Source organism: Trachurus trachurus (assembly GCF_905171665.1).
Source record: "Trachurus trachurus genome assembly, chromosome: 11".
In the NCBI taxonomy this organism is placed as follows: domain Eukaryota; kingdom Metazoa; phylum Chordata; class Actinopteri; order Carangiformes; family Carangidae; genus Trachurus; species Trachurus trachurus.
This window is the reverse complement of record NC_139904.1, coordinates 23,189,236-23,206,892: the sequence shown is the minus strand read 5'-3', so window position 1 is coordinate 23,206,892 and position 17,657 is coordinate 23,189,236. Positions and strand designations below refer to the sequence as shown.

The 17,657-nt window shown below is 42.0% G+C and overlaps 1 protein-coding gene across 1 annotated transcript in view; it reads left to right on the top strand.

The window, feature by feature from the left end:
• The first annotated feature begins 1,071 nt into the window (after window positions 1-1,071).
• Window positions 1,072-17,657, top strand: part of ctdp1 (CTD (carboxy-terminal domain, RNA polymerase II, polypeptide A) phosphatase, subunit 1) — an 83,293-nt gene continuing 66,707 nt past the window's right edge. The window contains exons 1-10 of the mRNA XM_083981548.1: window positions 1,072-1,549; window positions 2,981-3,064; window positions 3,775-3,868; window positions 4,740-4,868; window positions 5,476-5,626; window positions 6,494-6,584; window positions 7,436-7,602; window positions 11,131-12,141; window positions 16,124-16,265; window positions 16,694-16,924. Coding sequence (XP_083837674.1) covers window positions 1,251-1,549; window positions 2,981-3,064; window positions 3,775-3,868; window positions 4,740-4,868; window positions 5,476-5,626; window positions 6,494-6,584; window positions 7,436-7,602; window positions 11,131-12,141; window positions 16,124-16,265; window positions 16,694-16,924 — 2,399 coding nt within the window. The 5' untranslated portion in view covers window positions 1,072-1,250. The remainder of the gene's footprint in view (window positions 1,550-2,980; window positions 3,065-3,774; window positions 3,869-4,739; window positions 4,869-5,475; window positions 5,627-6,493; window positions 6,585-7,435; window positions 7,603-11,130; window positions 12,142-16,123; window positions 16,266-16,693; window positions 16,925-17,657) is intronic.

Here is a 17,657-nt window from a genome sequence, read left to right as displayed (position 1 = left end):
CTACTATTAATTAAATGGGCCTAATCGTCATTCAGGTCCCACCTTCTAGGCTACTTTAAAAACTAAGCTTGAAATAACACTGAATTTGCATCAGTTCGGCTGAACCAAATAATCCACCTAATTATTATTATAACACAGGCTGTTTTGGAGGACCAGTGCATATTTCAAAAGAAAAAAATATGACACAGCCTAGAGTTGTACCACAAGGACAGTGTGGCAGAAATAGTATAAATTAGCCTACATCATCTCACATCAGATGGGTCTCTGTGGTGTTCGTGTGTGTCAACCCTAATGGAAAGTTATGGCAAAACAAAACAACAAACAAAAAAAACAGAACATGGTGTATGATAGTTGGGGACAGTGATGAGAATAATGGTGTTATAAAAGTTAACGGCGTCACTGCGGGCGCTACTTTTTTCAGTAACGAGCATGGTAACGAGTAGCCTTTTTTTCCATCAACCATAGACTGGGGAGCACAAACAGCCGTTACTTGGCACCATGCTTGGCACGTGCTGTCAGTGTAGGGACATGCTGTCCAGCCACAGCTATAGATTAAGCCAACTAATGGATATGATTGACAGGTTGCAAACTTACAAAAACAGTGCAAACTGACAAAAACAGTCGGATATAGCTTATATTCATAAGAACAAGACAACATTTTAGGTCCCTCAGTTGTTTCAGAAAATTATATGGCGATATTCTGTGAAATTTGAGTGGAGTGGAGATTATTTTGTATTTTATTTTATTTATTTATTTATTTTTTAATTATTCTTGAGCAATTCAAAAATACTAATAAGGATAATTATACAGGTGAAAAATGAAATGCAGTATAAAAGTGGAAAAACATTTAGGGGATTCATGAAGGAAAACAAAACAAAACCAAGAGAACACCAAACAGTAACAGATAAGGTGCGAAGGATAACATATTAGGCACTTTAATTCAACATAAATCGTAGCAGCGAGATTGAGATCAGTGTTTCTCTCCAGCAGCTGCATGGTCTACTACCGGATGCTGTAGCGACCCGTGTCGCTGCAGTGTTGCGCTTTCCTGTTTACGGGCGGGAAGAGCGAACATAGCAGAGTGTGGGAGCTACTGTGTTTAAACTGGACGCACATTTGTTTAAATTCCCTTTGATCCTGATGGTTTCCTCGTTTTAATGATACGCGGAGGGTTGCGAGATCTCGTGGATACGTTTTAAGCGGACCGTTGCTGAAAACTAAGGGGGTTTATTTTGGAGAGCGCGGGGCAGATGGAGGATCCTCCTGCAGACTCTGGCGGCGGCGGCGGCGGCGGCGCAGCGGCGGAGGGCCCCGCGGTGCAGGTGGCGGATATCTGCTGGCCGGCCGGGGCTGCCCCGCTGCGACTCCTGGAGTGGAAGGTCAAACCCGGGTCTCTGGTTAACGTGGACTCTGTGCTGGCACTGTGCGCCCCTATACCCCAGGAGAAGGGGGCAGAGGCTGCCAGGCTGCCGGAGAAGAAGGTGAAATCGGACCGTGCCGGAGTAGTGAAGGAGCTGTGCTGTCAACTCGGACAAGTCATACCGCCCGGGTGAGTCACTGCGCCTGCTATAGCTAGCCCGTGTTCGCTGACCTGTCGCCGGCTTGGAAATGCTCCAGGCGGCGTGTCAGCTGTGGTTTTGTTTTCGCTGAACCGTCTACTGACTTCACCCGTGGTGTAATGTGAGCTAGCTAACAAGCTAACGTCGCTAAACGTGTATGCTAAGATAACGTTAGCTTGTTTGCTAACACTGAAGGCACTTGCTCGTACGAGTGTCAAGCTCCGACGTAAACAAGCGGACCCGTGGTTGGGACTTTCAAATTAAAAGCACTCTTGCGCGGGTATTCTGTTTCTGGAGTTTTTCAGTCTCTGTGACTATAGTGCAAATCAAACTCATTATCAGCGGTGTTGTAGCCAGCAATGCATGATCTTACAAGTTGTTTTTGTGACGAACTAGCAGACATTCTTGCGCGCAGAAAAAGTGTGCGTCTTTTAATTTGAAGGGACAATCACGTGCAGCCCTGTCTCGTTTTGTTTGCCTTGACGCCGTCGTCCCACGCGTGCAAGATATGTGTATGTTGACAGGTAGACGACTAGCCGGGGGCTGCGGTTGTCTGCGGTTGTTCGGCCTGGCCGCCTGGCCATGGCTGCTCGCCTCTTTTTTTCAGAATTAGGAAACATATAGGCTCAGCAGCTTCTTAGGAACAACCGGTGGCTTTACCAGCTATTTTATAAAGCGTTTCACTTTGTTTGTTTGTAATTTTGACTTAAAATAATGCATATCCTAAGGGATGCACCTTTTTTGTATTTTCATGCTTATTCTATAGTGAGTGGCTATGGTACATGGATGTGTGAATATGCTGTCTTCAGGTGATCTACTCCTGACGTGCAACAACTTTGCCTCTTTTTGTGGCAGCAACCTGCCTCCAATCTGAAATAATGTTGTGGAAATGAGCCATGTTTGAAAAGTTTCAGCTACTTTTAAACATGTGACCTGCAGCAACAGAGGGAGCAGGAGACAGTTTACACCAGGGAAGACACTGAAGTAATAACACAGAAGAGCAAAAATAATGGTTGTTTATAAGGGATTTAAGAAGTGTTGGTTGAGAGTCTCAGACTTGCTAAACAGTCGAGTATAACATACAGTACCTTTGATACATCGTCCATCATAGGTCACCATCTCACTCCAACTGTACAGAAATTATTACTGATTCAAAGTTACCTCTTTAAATGTCTTGTTGTGTTGGCCATTTGTTCTAAAGCAAAGGAAACAGCAGCAAGTTCTTCTCTATCTACTCCACTAATCATTGCAACATTTGCCACAGTCCACTAATAATGTTAAGGCTCACTCACAGCTAACCTGTGTGGTACCAATGCTGGGTTCATAGAATGTAACATTTATTTAGTAAAAGGTGTTGCAACTGAATTCTTGAGTTAAAAGCTTGTTTTCTGTTTTTCTGTTTTTATTTTTTTATTTTGCAGGGGTGTCATCATCAGAATAGAAGAATGCAGCCACCCGATAGTAATGAAGGGTCTGTGCGCTGAATGTGGCCAGGACCTGACACAGTAAGGACACACAGACACACACAGTCATGTTTTTATCCACTTAAACAAAAGCAACTGTTTTTATTTTCTCATGCAGTTTCTGGAAAGATGTTCGACACATGTCTTTTATATTGCGCTAAGCTGATCGTGAATCATCCTCACTGCAATAATGTATTTGTTAATTTCACCAGTTCACCTGGTACCTTTCACCACCATCCAGTCAAGGAGCACGATTTGTAGTACTATTGATTATTGATCTTGTAGGGATGCTACATTACATTAAGTATACAGTAACATATCAGACCAAAAGTATTTCTGCTAGACTCTGTTCTATTTAATACCATCAGGTGGCACCAGAGATCATACAGAGAGAGCGTTCAGACTCTACACTCTCCCCTGTGTCAGTTTGATAAAGCTGTAAGATGAAGAGCTTGTCATTAAGAATTCCTGCCACCGCATGGAGAGGCCATTGATTTACAGCAACATGATACCAGGGTATTAGAAGCATTGATGGAGCATTAAAAGTGTTCCTTTAAGAATCAATGGAGTATTGTTTTTAACTGTCAAAAACCTAGATTTTGCATTGCAGGATGAGGAATACACATCAACCCTGAAATACTAAACAGAAATGAATCATGTTGCATGTCATAGATGATAAGTGTGAACCTGTAGCAGATACACAAACCACAAAATGCACCAGCTCCACTTCTCTCTCTCTCTTTCTCTCTCAGGCTGCAGAGCACAAATGGGAACCAGCAAACTCCCATCTCCACAGCAACAGTCTCCATGGTGCACAGTGTCCCCGAGCTGATGGTCAGCTCAGAGGTGAGTCATGATGACACCTGGAAGACTGGGCCGGCGGGGCAGATGCACCTCACATTCACTCCATTGTAACATCTCTATGTACACACTGCTTTTAGAAGCACAGTCTCCCACAATCCTTTTCAACATATTTTTTTTAAAACTGTATATATGCTGTGTCTCCAAAGTGGATTAGACAATAAGACAGTCATGCATAAAAAGAGGCAGAGGCAGTTCAGGTTTCCATTCTCCGGCTGTCTGAGTCATACAATAGAAATGTGATCAAATCCTGCAGAATATTTCATTGTACCAAAGATCAATGTGGATGATTAGCCTTTTAGGTAACACTTTATAATAAGTATACACTATTAAGCATTAATAAATAGTGAATTCCACATTTATAACGCATGGATATTCATTAGTGTGTAGTTTATAAATACAGTTAGTGCTTATCAATGATGGGTAAATCATTTTTAACTGTGCTTATAAACTACATACTAATGAGTATTCATGTGTTATAAATGATGAATTCAGAATTTAAAGCTTAACTAATGCTTAGTGTGCACTTATTATAAAGTGTTACCGTCTTTTATTCTTTGTCAGAAGTCTTAGTCAAGTCCAGAGTGTCTGCTTCACACTTGCACTGACCTGTTCCTGGAAGTGTTCAATTCACACCAACACAACTTTAGTCATCTCTAATCCCTGGCTTGCAACTCAGAGGAACTCATGAGCCCAGAGGAAATTGAAAATACTCAAGAGAATCAGAAGCTCCAGGCTCAGAGCCTGTGTGGTTTCTGGTAAAGCTGTGTTCATATAGAATAAAGCTCAGAGGCTGCTCTGATTTCTCTAATGTCTCCTGCTTCATCTTTGTACCCCTCCACCCTCCCACCTTCAGCAAGCAGAACAGCTGGGCAGAGAAGACCAGCAGAGACTGCACCGGAACAAGAAACTGGTCCTGATGGTGGATCTGGACCAGACCCTGATCCACACCACTGAACAGCACTGCCAGCGGATGTCCAATAAGGTATTATTCCCTGCTGCTGACATACCATAATGTCAGGTCTGTGATGATAAAGTCACTTCAGTGTTTTATATTCCTAATTAAATGGATGATTTGTTTGCTGCTTGTGCTTTCTTCTTCTGCTTTATCTAAAAGTATATGTTGCACCCTTTGTACCATCTACCTGTCTTTCACTTTGGCCAAAAGTGACTAGTATGGGTTTGTTAAAATAAATTAACAAATAATAAAACATGACAGTAGCACAAGAAAGAGGACTAAAATCATCAGTAACTACTCAGTAACGTGAGTAGAGGTTGTGTTAAAGTCCTTATGAATCCAGCTCTTTGTTTTGGAGGAAGAATGTGTTCCTTCTTTTTCCAAAAAATCACAAAGTCTTGCTTTAATGCTGCTATGGCGTCAGCGTCATACAACAGATCGTCACTGGTTTTATACTCTGACCTTTACTTGGTGCTTTATTGATGTTTTTATCCCTGTCACAATTAAAACACTTTTGCTCTTTTTCATTTACAGCTTGAAATGAGGTCGAGGTCCATTCACTTTCCATAACTAGTTGCTGAACTGTTGGGTTTGATCGTGTCATAATAACACTTATTATTGTCATTCCCACCAGGGCATTTTCCACTTCCAGCTCGGCCGAGGGGAGCCCATGCTCCACACGCGACTACGGCCACACTGCAAGGAGTTCCTGGAGAAAATCGCCAAACTCTACGAGTTACACGTCTTCACATTCGGGAGCCGCCTGTACGCACACACCATTGCCGGTAAGGGACAGCAATGGTACATTTCCCTACTTAATCGGTACTGATTACATTATCCACATATATTTATTCACATCAAAATGTTAAAAGGGAACAAAAGTTGTTCGGCCTGAACCATTCTTGTACTACCTGTTTGTGTCCACAAGAGGGCAGGCTCTGCTTAGTGTTTGCTGTTCCAGCTGGTGGCGTGTTGATGCACCGCTGCGCCTCCAGCTTCTCTTCATCTTTTCAAGCAGCAGGGGTGCTACATTTTAAATGCTTAATGTTTTGCATCAACACTTTTTTGTTTTTCTGCCAAATTTGTGTTCTTCTTTTTTTTCTTTTCTTTTTTTTTTCATTTCCAGCCTAGTTTCAGCAGCATGTGGCTGTTGGCCGACTGCAGCTTGGTTTTCCTCCTAAATAAAAAATATTTCAGGTTATGATTGAAGGCTGGATTATGCCAAAGTGTAGGTAGAGTGTTTATACGCTGTCTTTTCAGTATTCAGGCTGCAATATTTCCTCATACTGTAGATAAATGGAGGCAGCCCTGGTCCAGAACTGTTCTGCCTCCATATGATGAATGTTTAATGCATTTTCAATTGGATTTTACTACTGGCCCTGATGCGGAGAGGTCGGGGTGTTTCAGAGCAGGGCTCCAGCTATTGATAACCTCTCAGTGCTTTATAGAATCCTCTTCTCCCCGACTGTTGTTCAGGCACAGTAGGTCTCCATTTCTGTCCAAGGTTTCACCAAACACTGTACGTCTGAGCCTCTCACTGAATCAAGTTTTGAAAACTTTCTCACACAAGCTCACAGAAATGGTGCAGTGTATTGTGCAGTCATGTAAGTGAAGGCAGAGCTGAGCTGGTATTTCTTTCTCTCCATTTTTAGGCTTTTTAGATCCAGAAAAGAAGCTTTTCTCTCATCGGATCCTCTCCCGAGATGAATGCATCGATCCCTACTCCAAGACAGGGAACCTTAGGTGAGAATCACCTTCTGCTGAAAGATAACGACTGGATCAATTGCTTGTTCTTGTAGTCCTTGGCGTGTCTGCACCTGTCTACTCTCTGGACACGATTTTGCTTTGTTTTGTGTTAAGGCAAAAAGAGACAATTTCCTTTTCATTTCCTACAAGGTTATGATCATATGATCCACGCAGCCTGCTGGCAGCGCTGAATTCATGCGCCTCAGCTTCCCTTTGTGTTCATAGAGAAGCACAATCTGTTGTTCTCTCTCAATGTCACTTATGAATGGCTGTCCGTGACGTTTCTTTACAAATAAAAAGACCAGAGAGCACTGATGTAAGAAATTGAAGAGCCTCTTACTTTTATTCCCAATGAAACATTATCATTTAAAGATGCTAGTCTGGTCACTTTTCCGCTGTTTTGCTAACCCTCCGCCTGGTCATGTGCATTTGTTTACAACAAAGCCGGCGAAGTTGTGGATAACGTTATATAACATATACAATGTTATGACGTGTATATCTGTGTAGTCTTAACTGTCAGAAACAAAATATTACGGGTTACGGGGCACACTTGTGTTGTGGTGCGCAGAGACAAGAGCTGGGACACCGGGGCGGCGGCCAGGTACTACACTGATGTGAGACGCCATTTTCACTCGTAACAAATCATGTAGTTAACTATCACAATTACTCCAGAGCTTTTTAATTACGGTAAAAATGTAGCATAGCCACGGAAAAAATCCTGCTTAGTTCCTCTTTAACAACATAACAGAGAAAAATACAGACGAGGAACAGCTTGTCAGATTTGGAGTCCCCCTCCCCTGTCAGAAGCGTGAGCACTTTTGTGAGTCTCCTGTCCGTTTTCCCCACAGGAACCTTTTCCCTTGTGGGGATTCCATGGTGTGCATCATCGACGACCGAGAGGATGTGTGGAAGTTTGCACCGAACCTCATCACTGTGAAGAAATACATCTACTTCCAAGGCACAGGGGACATCAACGCTCCCCCCGGATCACGGGAAGCTCAGATGTCCAAGAAAGGTCAAGTACATTCATATCTTTCCCTAACTTGAGACTTTTGCTAAAAAAAAACAATCCTTAAACTGCACAGTTTCCTACAGTTTATGCAACACACAGGGTCAAATGTACAGCTGAGGATGTGCTGTCCAAAGATTTCTTTCCACTGCCCTGCACATTCATGAAGTTAACAAGCCCGTCAGCCCAGTGGAAACGCTGATCTCGGGCTCCTCTTGAAACTTTGCAAAACTGAATACGTCCATTATACAGTTGGAAATAGTCTGAGAGTTCACTGTACTGTACTGTACTAGTCAGCACTGACAACAAATTAACTGCAGTAGGACCAAATCTGTGTCAGCTCTTTAAATTGTGGGAGGAGAGAGGATGCTGAGAAGGAGCCAACTGTGTTATTACCTCTTATGGTTCTGTTGTACAAAAACAGGAGTTCATACTGCTAATAGCATATTTCTTTCATGTGTTTTGTTTAATGTAAAACATAACACTGGAACAGAGTCCAATATGGCGATATGGCCAAAAAAAAAAAAAAAATCTCAATAATCTTTTTTTAAGTTTCTGATAATGATAATCTGACGGCATCCTTTAAAGTGTGATTTTTATTTTATTTTTAACAAAAAATGCTGTAAAATTCTACTTGCTTAAAAGGACATGTGTGGATGGACACAGCATTTCGGGACATTCAAGAGACTCCCAATTAAACTCCAATGTTGAGACATTAAATGAGTAAACATTCAGGTTCTCCACTTTAGACCATGTTGTGTTATGGTTGTCGCTGAGGCTGCTTGTTGGAGATCATGTTATCACCATGTGACTGAATCCTGCCCGCTGATTGGCTTCTGAGGCACAAATACGGCGAATGAGGACTTTCATGCACCTCTCCTTTACCGTCTGTGCACCTTCTGTTTGCTTTCTCTTTGAGATAGATAATGATATAAAATTGCACATCAGCAAAACAACATTTACGATACATATTGTGCACCTCTAGGTTGAAAGGTTATCTCAGTTTTTTTTTTTTTTTTGTATATTTTTGGGGGTTTTCCCCTTTAATGGATAGTATAGTGGAGAGAGAGACAGGAAATGGGAGGCAGAGAGGGGGGGAATGACATGCAGCAAAGGGCCACTTTTGTCGGGATTCAATACGGGGCTGCCTGCAGTGAGGACTATAGCCTCTGCATATGGGGCGCCTGCTCTACCAACTGAGTTTTTTTAATCCAATAAAACATATAATATATAAAAATCGAATGTAATATATAGAATTGACTGTTAATTTCGCCCACTGAAAATATTTCCTACCCAGACCGACCTGCAAATGGAAATTCAAACACTTCCAAGACTCTTGTATATTAAATAGATAATTACTTTCTGAGGTTCTTTGATCACATCATTTATTACACCGAATCATTCGGGCCTGAGAATAAATGCTCATCAGCACTTGATTGTGTGCCTTCATGTTCAGTCAGTGGCCTGGACTCACAGAATACATCATCGTGAATTAAAAGCATGTGTCAAAGAACAAGGCCAGACCGTCTGAAAGGGTTCCAATCATTCCTGCGCTCGACTCCTGAGTGACGTCCTTTCATAAAGGGAATCTTTTCAACCAGAGTGTTACTCCCTTCATCATCACAGTAGGAAACATGCTGCTTGGAGTCAGTCAGTCACATCAATTAGCTGATAACTGCGTGTTGTTTCCATGGTTGAAGTATGCATGGACCCCACAGGGTAGGAATCATAAATCAAAGACTGATTTCAGTGCTGCGTGTCAGACTTGAGCCCAGAGCACATTTGCTCCAATGTAAATACAATAATATTTATTTTATACAGCAATTTTCCCCAGTCAGCTCTACTGCTGCTTTGCAAGTCTAATAGTTCAAGGAGACATGAGTCTATACATGTTCTATACATCCCAATCTGAATTACATACAGGCATTAACATGCAGGATGTTATTAATTTAACAAATCTTGTGGTGACAGGCAGCAGCTGAGTTTTTCTATTAATACAATTTAAATTTGCAACTGTATTGGATGAAACAAATACATTATTAAATGAGGACATTAAAATATTTATTCACAGCATTTTTAAAATAGATTTACAATTTAAAAAAACATTGAAATATGAATATATTTTAGTGGCAGTTGAGCTTAAAAAGAAATGTTGTTTTAAACTAAGGGTTCAGAATTAGAGCAACCTGGTGGAAGGTATATGCTTTAATTTCCCAGAACAGGCTCACCTTAACCACTGCATTCTTTTTTTGTAATTTGCTCATTTTTAATCTATTTTTTTGTGACCACATGAGGAGACTGATATAAAATGACCTATCCATCAATAGAGAAAACTTATGGACTGTAAAAGCTAAAACAATAAACTTCAAACATGGTTTGTAGAGTGTAACTGCAGAGTTGCGAGAAAATTCTGTCATTTCTGTTCAGATCCATCACTTCAAATGATCCCTGTCACATTACATGAAGTCATTTACCATATAATAATAAAAGTAATGTTTTGTGCAGCTTTTAATCCACCTCAAGATGTTATAGACACACATGGATATATATAGTGGTTAATATATGTGGTTTGTAAATATTATATTACTCTTTCTGTCTATTAATATAGTGTAGATTGTAGGACAATCCTAAGAAAGTGCAATGTAAGGCGACAGAGGGGTCTTTGTTTTTGAGAGGGTATTAAACCGTGCTGAAAAGTTTGGCCCACAGTCCAATTTGCTGTCTTCATATTCTGAAGGCTGGCGTCCACTGGCCCGTGCCTGCTCTAACATGCCCTGCCGCCTCCGATTATTTAGCTTCCCTCCCCCGTCCATCCGGCCCCGCGCTTCACACTGACCTGCCTCCCCGAATAAGCAAACTTCTTATTTCCAGACGAAGTGCACGTTATGCAAAGTGCACTTTCCAACTCGCTGAAAAAAATGTGTTATTTGCTTCCAAATATTAAACCTTAATTCTCATTAGTTCAGGTTCGCCCGTCGCAATATGAACAACACTACATGAGTACACTCTACACACACTCTACACACACTCTGTGACGTTGACAGGTTATCACTTGACAATTTTATTTCATGCTCAAACAGAGTCACTTGTGCTGGAGTGACTCAGCGTACCCAGAGGAATCTGGATTTTGCCTCGAAGGAAGATTCAGCACCGAGACGTGGTTGCCAACAGATGCATCCTGAAAAACTGAAAAAAATGACCCCGAAAAGCAGAATAAATATTACTCAGAAAAAATAGAAAAATTAATTACTCAGAAAAACAGAAAAAAATACTCAGAAAAACAGAGCTTTTCTTTCTCTCCCAAGTGAATGCAATGAACATCCGTACCTGTGTAAGATAATCTTTGACGACTGCTGGCTTCAAACTACTTTCTGTTAGGCTTCATTTGTCAGGATGGAGGAATCCTATGTACATTCACTGGATTGACACCAGAATCTTCAGATAATCTCAGAGTAACCTAATCTATTATTAGATGCTACCCCCACTACCACGGGTGACATGGCACTGATGCACTCTCACGTCTTGTTTCAGCAGGAGGCCCCTCGAGTCGGTCGGCCGAGAGCACAGAATCAGCAGGGACGCCCGGTGCGGAAGAGCAAAATAATGGCCTCAGGAAAAGGGCAAAGGACCACAACACTTCTGGAAAGGATGAGCCCACAACATCTCAGGGAGTACCAGCAAATGAACGGACTCATCCCACGGGGGTCGTGGAAGATGAATCGGGACAGAGTAAAGAGTCCGAGGTGGTTATTGGGGCGGGGTCGAAAGAAACTCAGGAGGACGACAGAACAAATGTAAAGGACGATGATAGCAACAGGACGCAAGATGCCCAGGAGGGTGCCAACTCGTCCGCACCCAGCCACGAGTCGAATAACTTGGACTTTGACCTTTCTAGTGACAGTGACAATGACTCTATTACAGAAAAGCCTCCCTCGTCAGAGAGCGACAGTGAAGGAAACTCTAGCCAAGCAAAGACACTGGGACAGGAAGGTGTTGTGCCTGACCCCGGTGACAGTAAAGGTCGGGTGGACGCAGAGAACAACTCGGACGCAGCGGAACCTTCAGGAGTTCTTCTCCCGGACCCGGAGCTGGGAAACGGCTGCTCAGACCGGAGAGAGCCCGAGACGGAGTCCCAGAACAGCGAACAGTCCGGCGTCACCATGGGGGAGGAGCTGCTGGACCAGAGCATGGAGGACGAGGAGGAGGAGGAGGAAGAGGAGGTCGACAACGACCAGGACGATCACCTGATCTACCTGGAGGAAGTGCTGGAGAGGATCCACGCCGAGTACTACGCCCGCTACGAGGCCTTCTTGGGGAAGAAGGGCTCTGAGACGCCGGACATCCGCAAGATCGTCCCAGAGCTGAAGGGCAAGACGCTGGAGGGCACCATGATAGTGTTCAGCGGTCTGTACCCAACCAACTACCCCATGGAGAGGACCCGGGAGTTCTACCACGCCAAGGCACTGGGGGCCAAGATCGGCAGGAATCTGGTCCTCAGCTCCCTAGACCCCAGTCGGACGACACATCTCATTGCAGCACGTGCCGGTATGTACAAATCCATACAGTAACAGCACTGTAGGTATTAGGGATGTCACGACTATAGATTTTCTTGGTATTATTATTGTCGGAGAAATAATCATTGTACGATTATCTCGATTATTATACATTAATTAATTTCACAACACTATGAAAGTGTAAAATCAAATATGTCAAAATATAATTACTAATATTTTAAGAATAAATTCAAATTTGACAAATTGTTAATCCTCCAGGGAAAATGTTTGAATTATTTCAGTGATTATTTATCATCTATACCATTTTTTTTTTTTTTTTAAATGGCATGCTAAGATGCATTTCCTACCAATTCAATGGTATGTTTGAGCCGATACGGTTCTGGCATAATCTTCTTTTGAAAGTGACATTATTGAGGAATGTTTACAATTAATTCATTGTGGTCTTTAATACCGGGATTAATTGTGCATACCAGTAATCTTGACATCCCTAGTCGGTATTTAACAACTTTTCAAACATAAAGTTACTTGTTGTGCTCCTCTACCTTAATACTTCCATTAGGTTCCAATTTCTGAACATAGTCGAGGTATTTTTTGGAAGCAGTGAGCTGGAGTCATTTGTAGTTGATGAGGATAGAATTTAAGGGTCATGTAAGTCTTGTTTAAATGTTTAAATTGACTTTGTTGACACATTGGCACATTTGTGTTGTGAGAACATTGTCAAAACTTTGGTTGAGCAGATATAATTGAGATTGAGGACACTGTTATTACAATTAGAGGATCTTAGAGGTAAGCCACTCCAGTGTTAGCGAGCTCTGCTTCACATTTGGGATGTGCATGATCGGTTGATGCCATCTTTACTCAGCACAGCAGTACTAGTCCCTTAGATCAATTATTAACATATTAACAATGTTAAGATGCTGCTGCGACTATCTGGCTCTGCAGCAGCACCAGCAGACAGCAGCTCCTGCCAGTCTAATTTGTCCTGCATAATACACTTCATAATGACTTATAAGATCTCCTACATTATGTTCTGCACTGTTGCTTCATTTTAAAGCTTCATATAGAGCGTGGATCCAGACCGACACACTATTATTCAGACAATCTAAATTCATATTTCATTCTAATCAGCAGGGAAATGAGTTACCTACCTTGTCAACCCATGATATTATGAGTCTATTTTCTTTTACCAGTAACTTCATACAGCTGTGATGGTATAGAGAGAGTGAATATTATTAAGCACTCAGATTGATATCAGAGAGATGAAATTTTGCTGTAGAACATGGATGTGATTCCACTTTTAAAGGGATAGGGAAATTGGCCCGTTGGAGACCGAGTTGTTTTTGGGGCAAATGCAGAGACTGCTTGCCAAAAACTGCTCCCGACAGGAACGCGCATCAGCGGTTTTGCATGAATTTACCTTGAAAACAACTCTTTTTTTTTTGTACCGTTCCGTTATTATCTCATAGTGTGGTGAATGTGCAGGTCACAACTTGTCCACGAGAGCGTTTTGGAGTTGTTGGATTGTGTATTTGATGAGTTTGATGAGGGAAACCAAGAAATCCCATTAGCCTCCGTAGCGTAGCTCTGAGCAGCTCACGGCTCTGCTCCGCCGTTCTAGAAATAGCTTGCACCGACAAATCAAGGTAACAAACCTACTCCTAAAACTATAGGGATTATGGCAATGGGCCAATTTGCCAAAATGTTGAACTATCCCTTTAATCTTCACAAATATGGAAGCAATGGAACGGCGCCATCCACCACTGCCAATAACACCTGTATAAGATGGATAGTTTTTGGATCTTGGAGTTTTGATCATACACAGATGAAATGATAGTTTCAGTTGTGATGTTACAGTCGTGTGACAGCCAGTTGTGATTGTGAATGGGGACGTCTGTGCTCCTCGGCTTGTTTTGAAGTTCTGCAGACTAAAAATTGATAATAGTTGAAATAATAATGCTTAGAATTGATTTGATTACAGTTCCTTGAGACGGCCTCTTCTCTGTAATTAGGCCCACTTGATTGACAGAAACACAGTGCAGTGCGTGTGAACGCTGGAGGCTGTGTGTGTGTGACAGTGTTTGTGTGCTTTGCCTCAGTCTTGTACTCGTGAAACCTATATGACATAAGTTAGATTAGTTTTAAAATAATGAACTCCCCTGACGGATGGTTTATTAATTATGCAGTGCATCCTTACCACACAACAGTCATCGACTGTTTCTGCCATATGTAGAAATGTTCGTAACATAAACATCCTTGTTGAAATGATTAATTTTCTGGTAGTTCACAAGACATGATCAGCTCAGCGTAGCCCTCTTGTCCATGACGGTGAAAATGACGGCTGTATTTGCTACCAATCCAGTTAAGCATCTGAAAACAAGCAGTGGAAGTGGCGTCGTTGCCTTGGAAGCCAGCGCCGCTGAGAGCAGCACTTGGCAATCACTCACTCCAAGCATCAGGAGGCGAAAATCAGCAAGGGAGGGAATCAGGGAAATATGAGCAGTCGATGACTTTGATGGGAAAGAACTGCAGAAAAGGCTTGTTTTGTCACCAGAAAAAAACAAATGACACCAGTATCTGTTCAATGGAGAGCCTCTAACCCATCGCTCTGTTAAAGGGAAACAATGTTAGGTAGAATCACCATTTATTCCTGTGAAAGCTGCACACTTTTTGGCCACCAGAGCATGTGTACAATCATCCTTCATGGAATCATATGAACGAGACAAAAATCTAATTATAGCAGCTCTTCTTGACTTTCCAAATGTTACTGGAGCCACTGGATGCAATTCTGATATGAAAAAGAATCATTTCATGGGTTTTGATGCTCCAAAAAAAAAAAAAATCACTGATTTACAGCTGCTCCTCTTTCATTTGTTTTGTTTCCATGTTTGTTTGCCAGTGAACGTCTCGTGGCAGCATGGCCAGCATCAGGATGATGACTTACAATAATGGACTATTTGTCTGTCACAAGACCAACTGGTAGATTTTTATGAGTATCACAATAACAGTAACACATTTTGTTTTGGATACATGCTGTAATTTCTACTGCAGTTTTATGGCTACATTAGTAAAGCTGTGATTGAGATTGATGATTAAGTGTGCAATTTCTGTTAATATAGTCACAGCAATGCAGTGACAGACCATATGCCTCCTATTAATAGTACAACCAAGCGCTGTAGTAATATACATTTTATATATTTCTTTCTGCAAGACTGACTTAAGAGATATCAATAAAATAAACAAATAAAACAAGCATAGGCGGAAAGATGGATCCTAATGAGTTTAATCATCCCAGGACTTTTCACCAAGCATAAATGGCAGATTAAAATTTTGCAGAACATAGTAACCGTTGTTTGAAGCATGCATCAGCAGCGTCACAGTGAGAATTAGCATTTACATCAAAGCACCACTGTGCACAGAGCTGCTATCAGATATTTTTACATGCATATGTCAGTTTTGCTTTCAATATTGGAAAAATTAAAAGATGAAACGTTCTCGTTGATCACGTTTTTGTCCAGCGCAGCACTGAGCGGCCGTTGTGCAGACTGTGCACCAACTCAGCTGTAAATGTGCTCCAAACAATGGAGGTCAATAGCTGAACAAACACTTGATTGTGAACCATGCACGGCTAAAATAACCCAGGGTTAATGGGCTTGTACGCTCTTAAGATTCAATTCGAAGTCTTTGTGTCAAACATCAATAAGTGTTATTGGAGCAGAAACGCAGCCCTCGGTGGATTTCACCCAAACAAAACGCTGCTTTTTGTATTTATTCAAAAAAAAACTGATGAACTGGCAGGAAGGAGAAAAGACAGTGGCTGCAAAAGACAAACCATCCACGTAATCTTTCTAATAATATTGACCAGGCAATTATTTTCCCATTTCTCTTGGAGAAGCAAAAAAAAAAAAATCAGAAAATTGATCTGAATTATTCAGCGGACCCACAGAGCGTGTCTTTGGTTATAGCCTCTGACTGTAAGGTCAAACCCTTGTCCTCGCTTCACTCCCGTCACCCAGGCACCGAGAAGGTTCGTCAGGCGCAGGGCTGCAAGCACCTCCATGTGGTCAACCCCGACTGGCTGTGGAGCTGTCTGGAGCGCTGGGAGAGGGTGGAGGAGCAGCTGTACCCGCTGAAGGAAGACTACTCCAAGACGCCGAGGTAAAGAGCAGTTGAGCTGTTTCAGGCCTCCCCTAAAATATTATGGTGCGTTTCATTTACACTGGAAGTCGAAACGCGGGGCTCGGAATGACGTCGCCTCAGATTTGAGCGCTTTCTAGTTGAAAAGCTAACACCGAAGTTGGAAAAATGGACATTAAATGTAACTAAATGAAAACACAACTATTTCATACTTGTATATGTTAGATTTCAATGCAAAATTATAGATATTCACTACTGTTTACGTGACTCGCAGCCATCATGAATTCTTATGTCGGGGCTGGAGGGACTTGCCGAACTGCATGAGTTGGAGATTAAAATTCCCACTTGGAGGCTGGAAATTCTCACTTCCGCACCATTTAGATGTGAGCTGATTATTTAAAAATATTGAATAAGCTTTAATCTGAAATCTTGTGTCTTGTCTGTTGAAGGAGCAACAGTCCAGCAGCGTTCCCTGACAACCAGGGCTCCCTGCAGAAGCATATCTTCCACCAGGCCCCCATCCACCACAGACCTCCACCTGCAGCCCCGGAGGTCCGGACCTACGACCCGGTCACAGGGAAGCTGATCCGTAGGGGCCCTCAGGCGTCACGGCCGCTGCCCTTCCTTCAGGCGTCAGGCTCGTTGTTGCTCTCTGATCACAGAGAGCAGTCTTGTCTCAGGTACAGTAAGACAATAGATTTTCCTTTTCTTTTCAGGTTCAAAATCTCCTCCTTGAATGATTAAATTGTAAGCCTTTTAGTTGATATTGAAAAAAAAAACATTTGCCACATCATCAAGCCCTTACAGCCAGTGTGACTTATCTGTCTAATCCCATGTCACTCCATCCATTCTCTAATGACCAGAGGGATGAGTCCTAGTGACCAGAGCAGGGCTGTGTAAATCCACTGCTCAACAATCCCCCCAATTAAAAATAACACAATTTAATCTCTTTGCTTCAACCTGCAGTTCAACATTATTTAGCAAAAAATCACTGAGCCTTTTTAAACGTTTCCTCTAATGACACTATGGACAAATGGGAAAATTAGAAAGACAGAATTTTTCTTTTCTTTTCAGTCTTTTACTTCCAACACAGTCATAATAAAAAATAGAGTCTGAAAAACTTGAGACAGTATCTCTAACACAGAGCACAGGCTGCGTGTGTGGCTTTTCTTTATTTCAACTCTTGTTTTATCTAAGCCTGGTCTTTTTGTCTGACTCCCATTGTTGAGTATGTAGAACGGGTCAGAGCAGTTAGCACAAAGCCAACTCCTCCTGCTCTCTCTGCTTGGTGTATCCTCTCCTGTAGTAATAGTTATAATACATGCGGTGAAAGTCATTTACATCAAGTCTGACCTCCAGTCACAGAGCTCACTTCACTGTTGCCGTGCAGCAAAAATATCAGTTTCAGTGGAT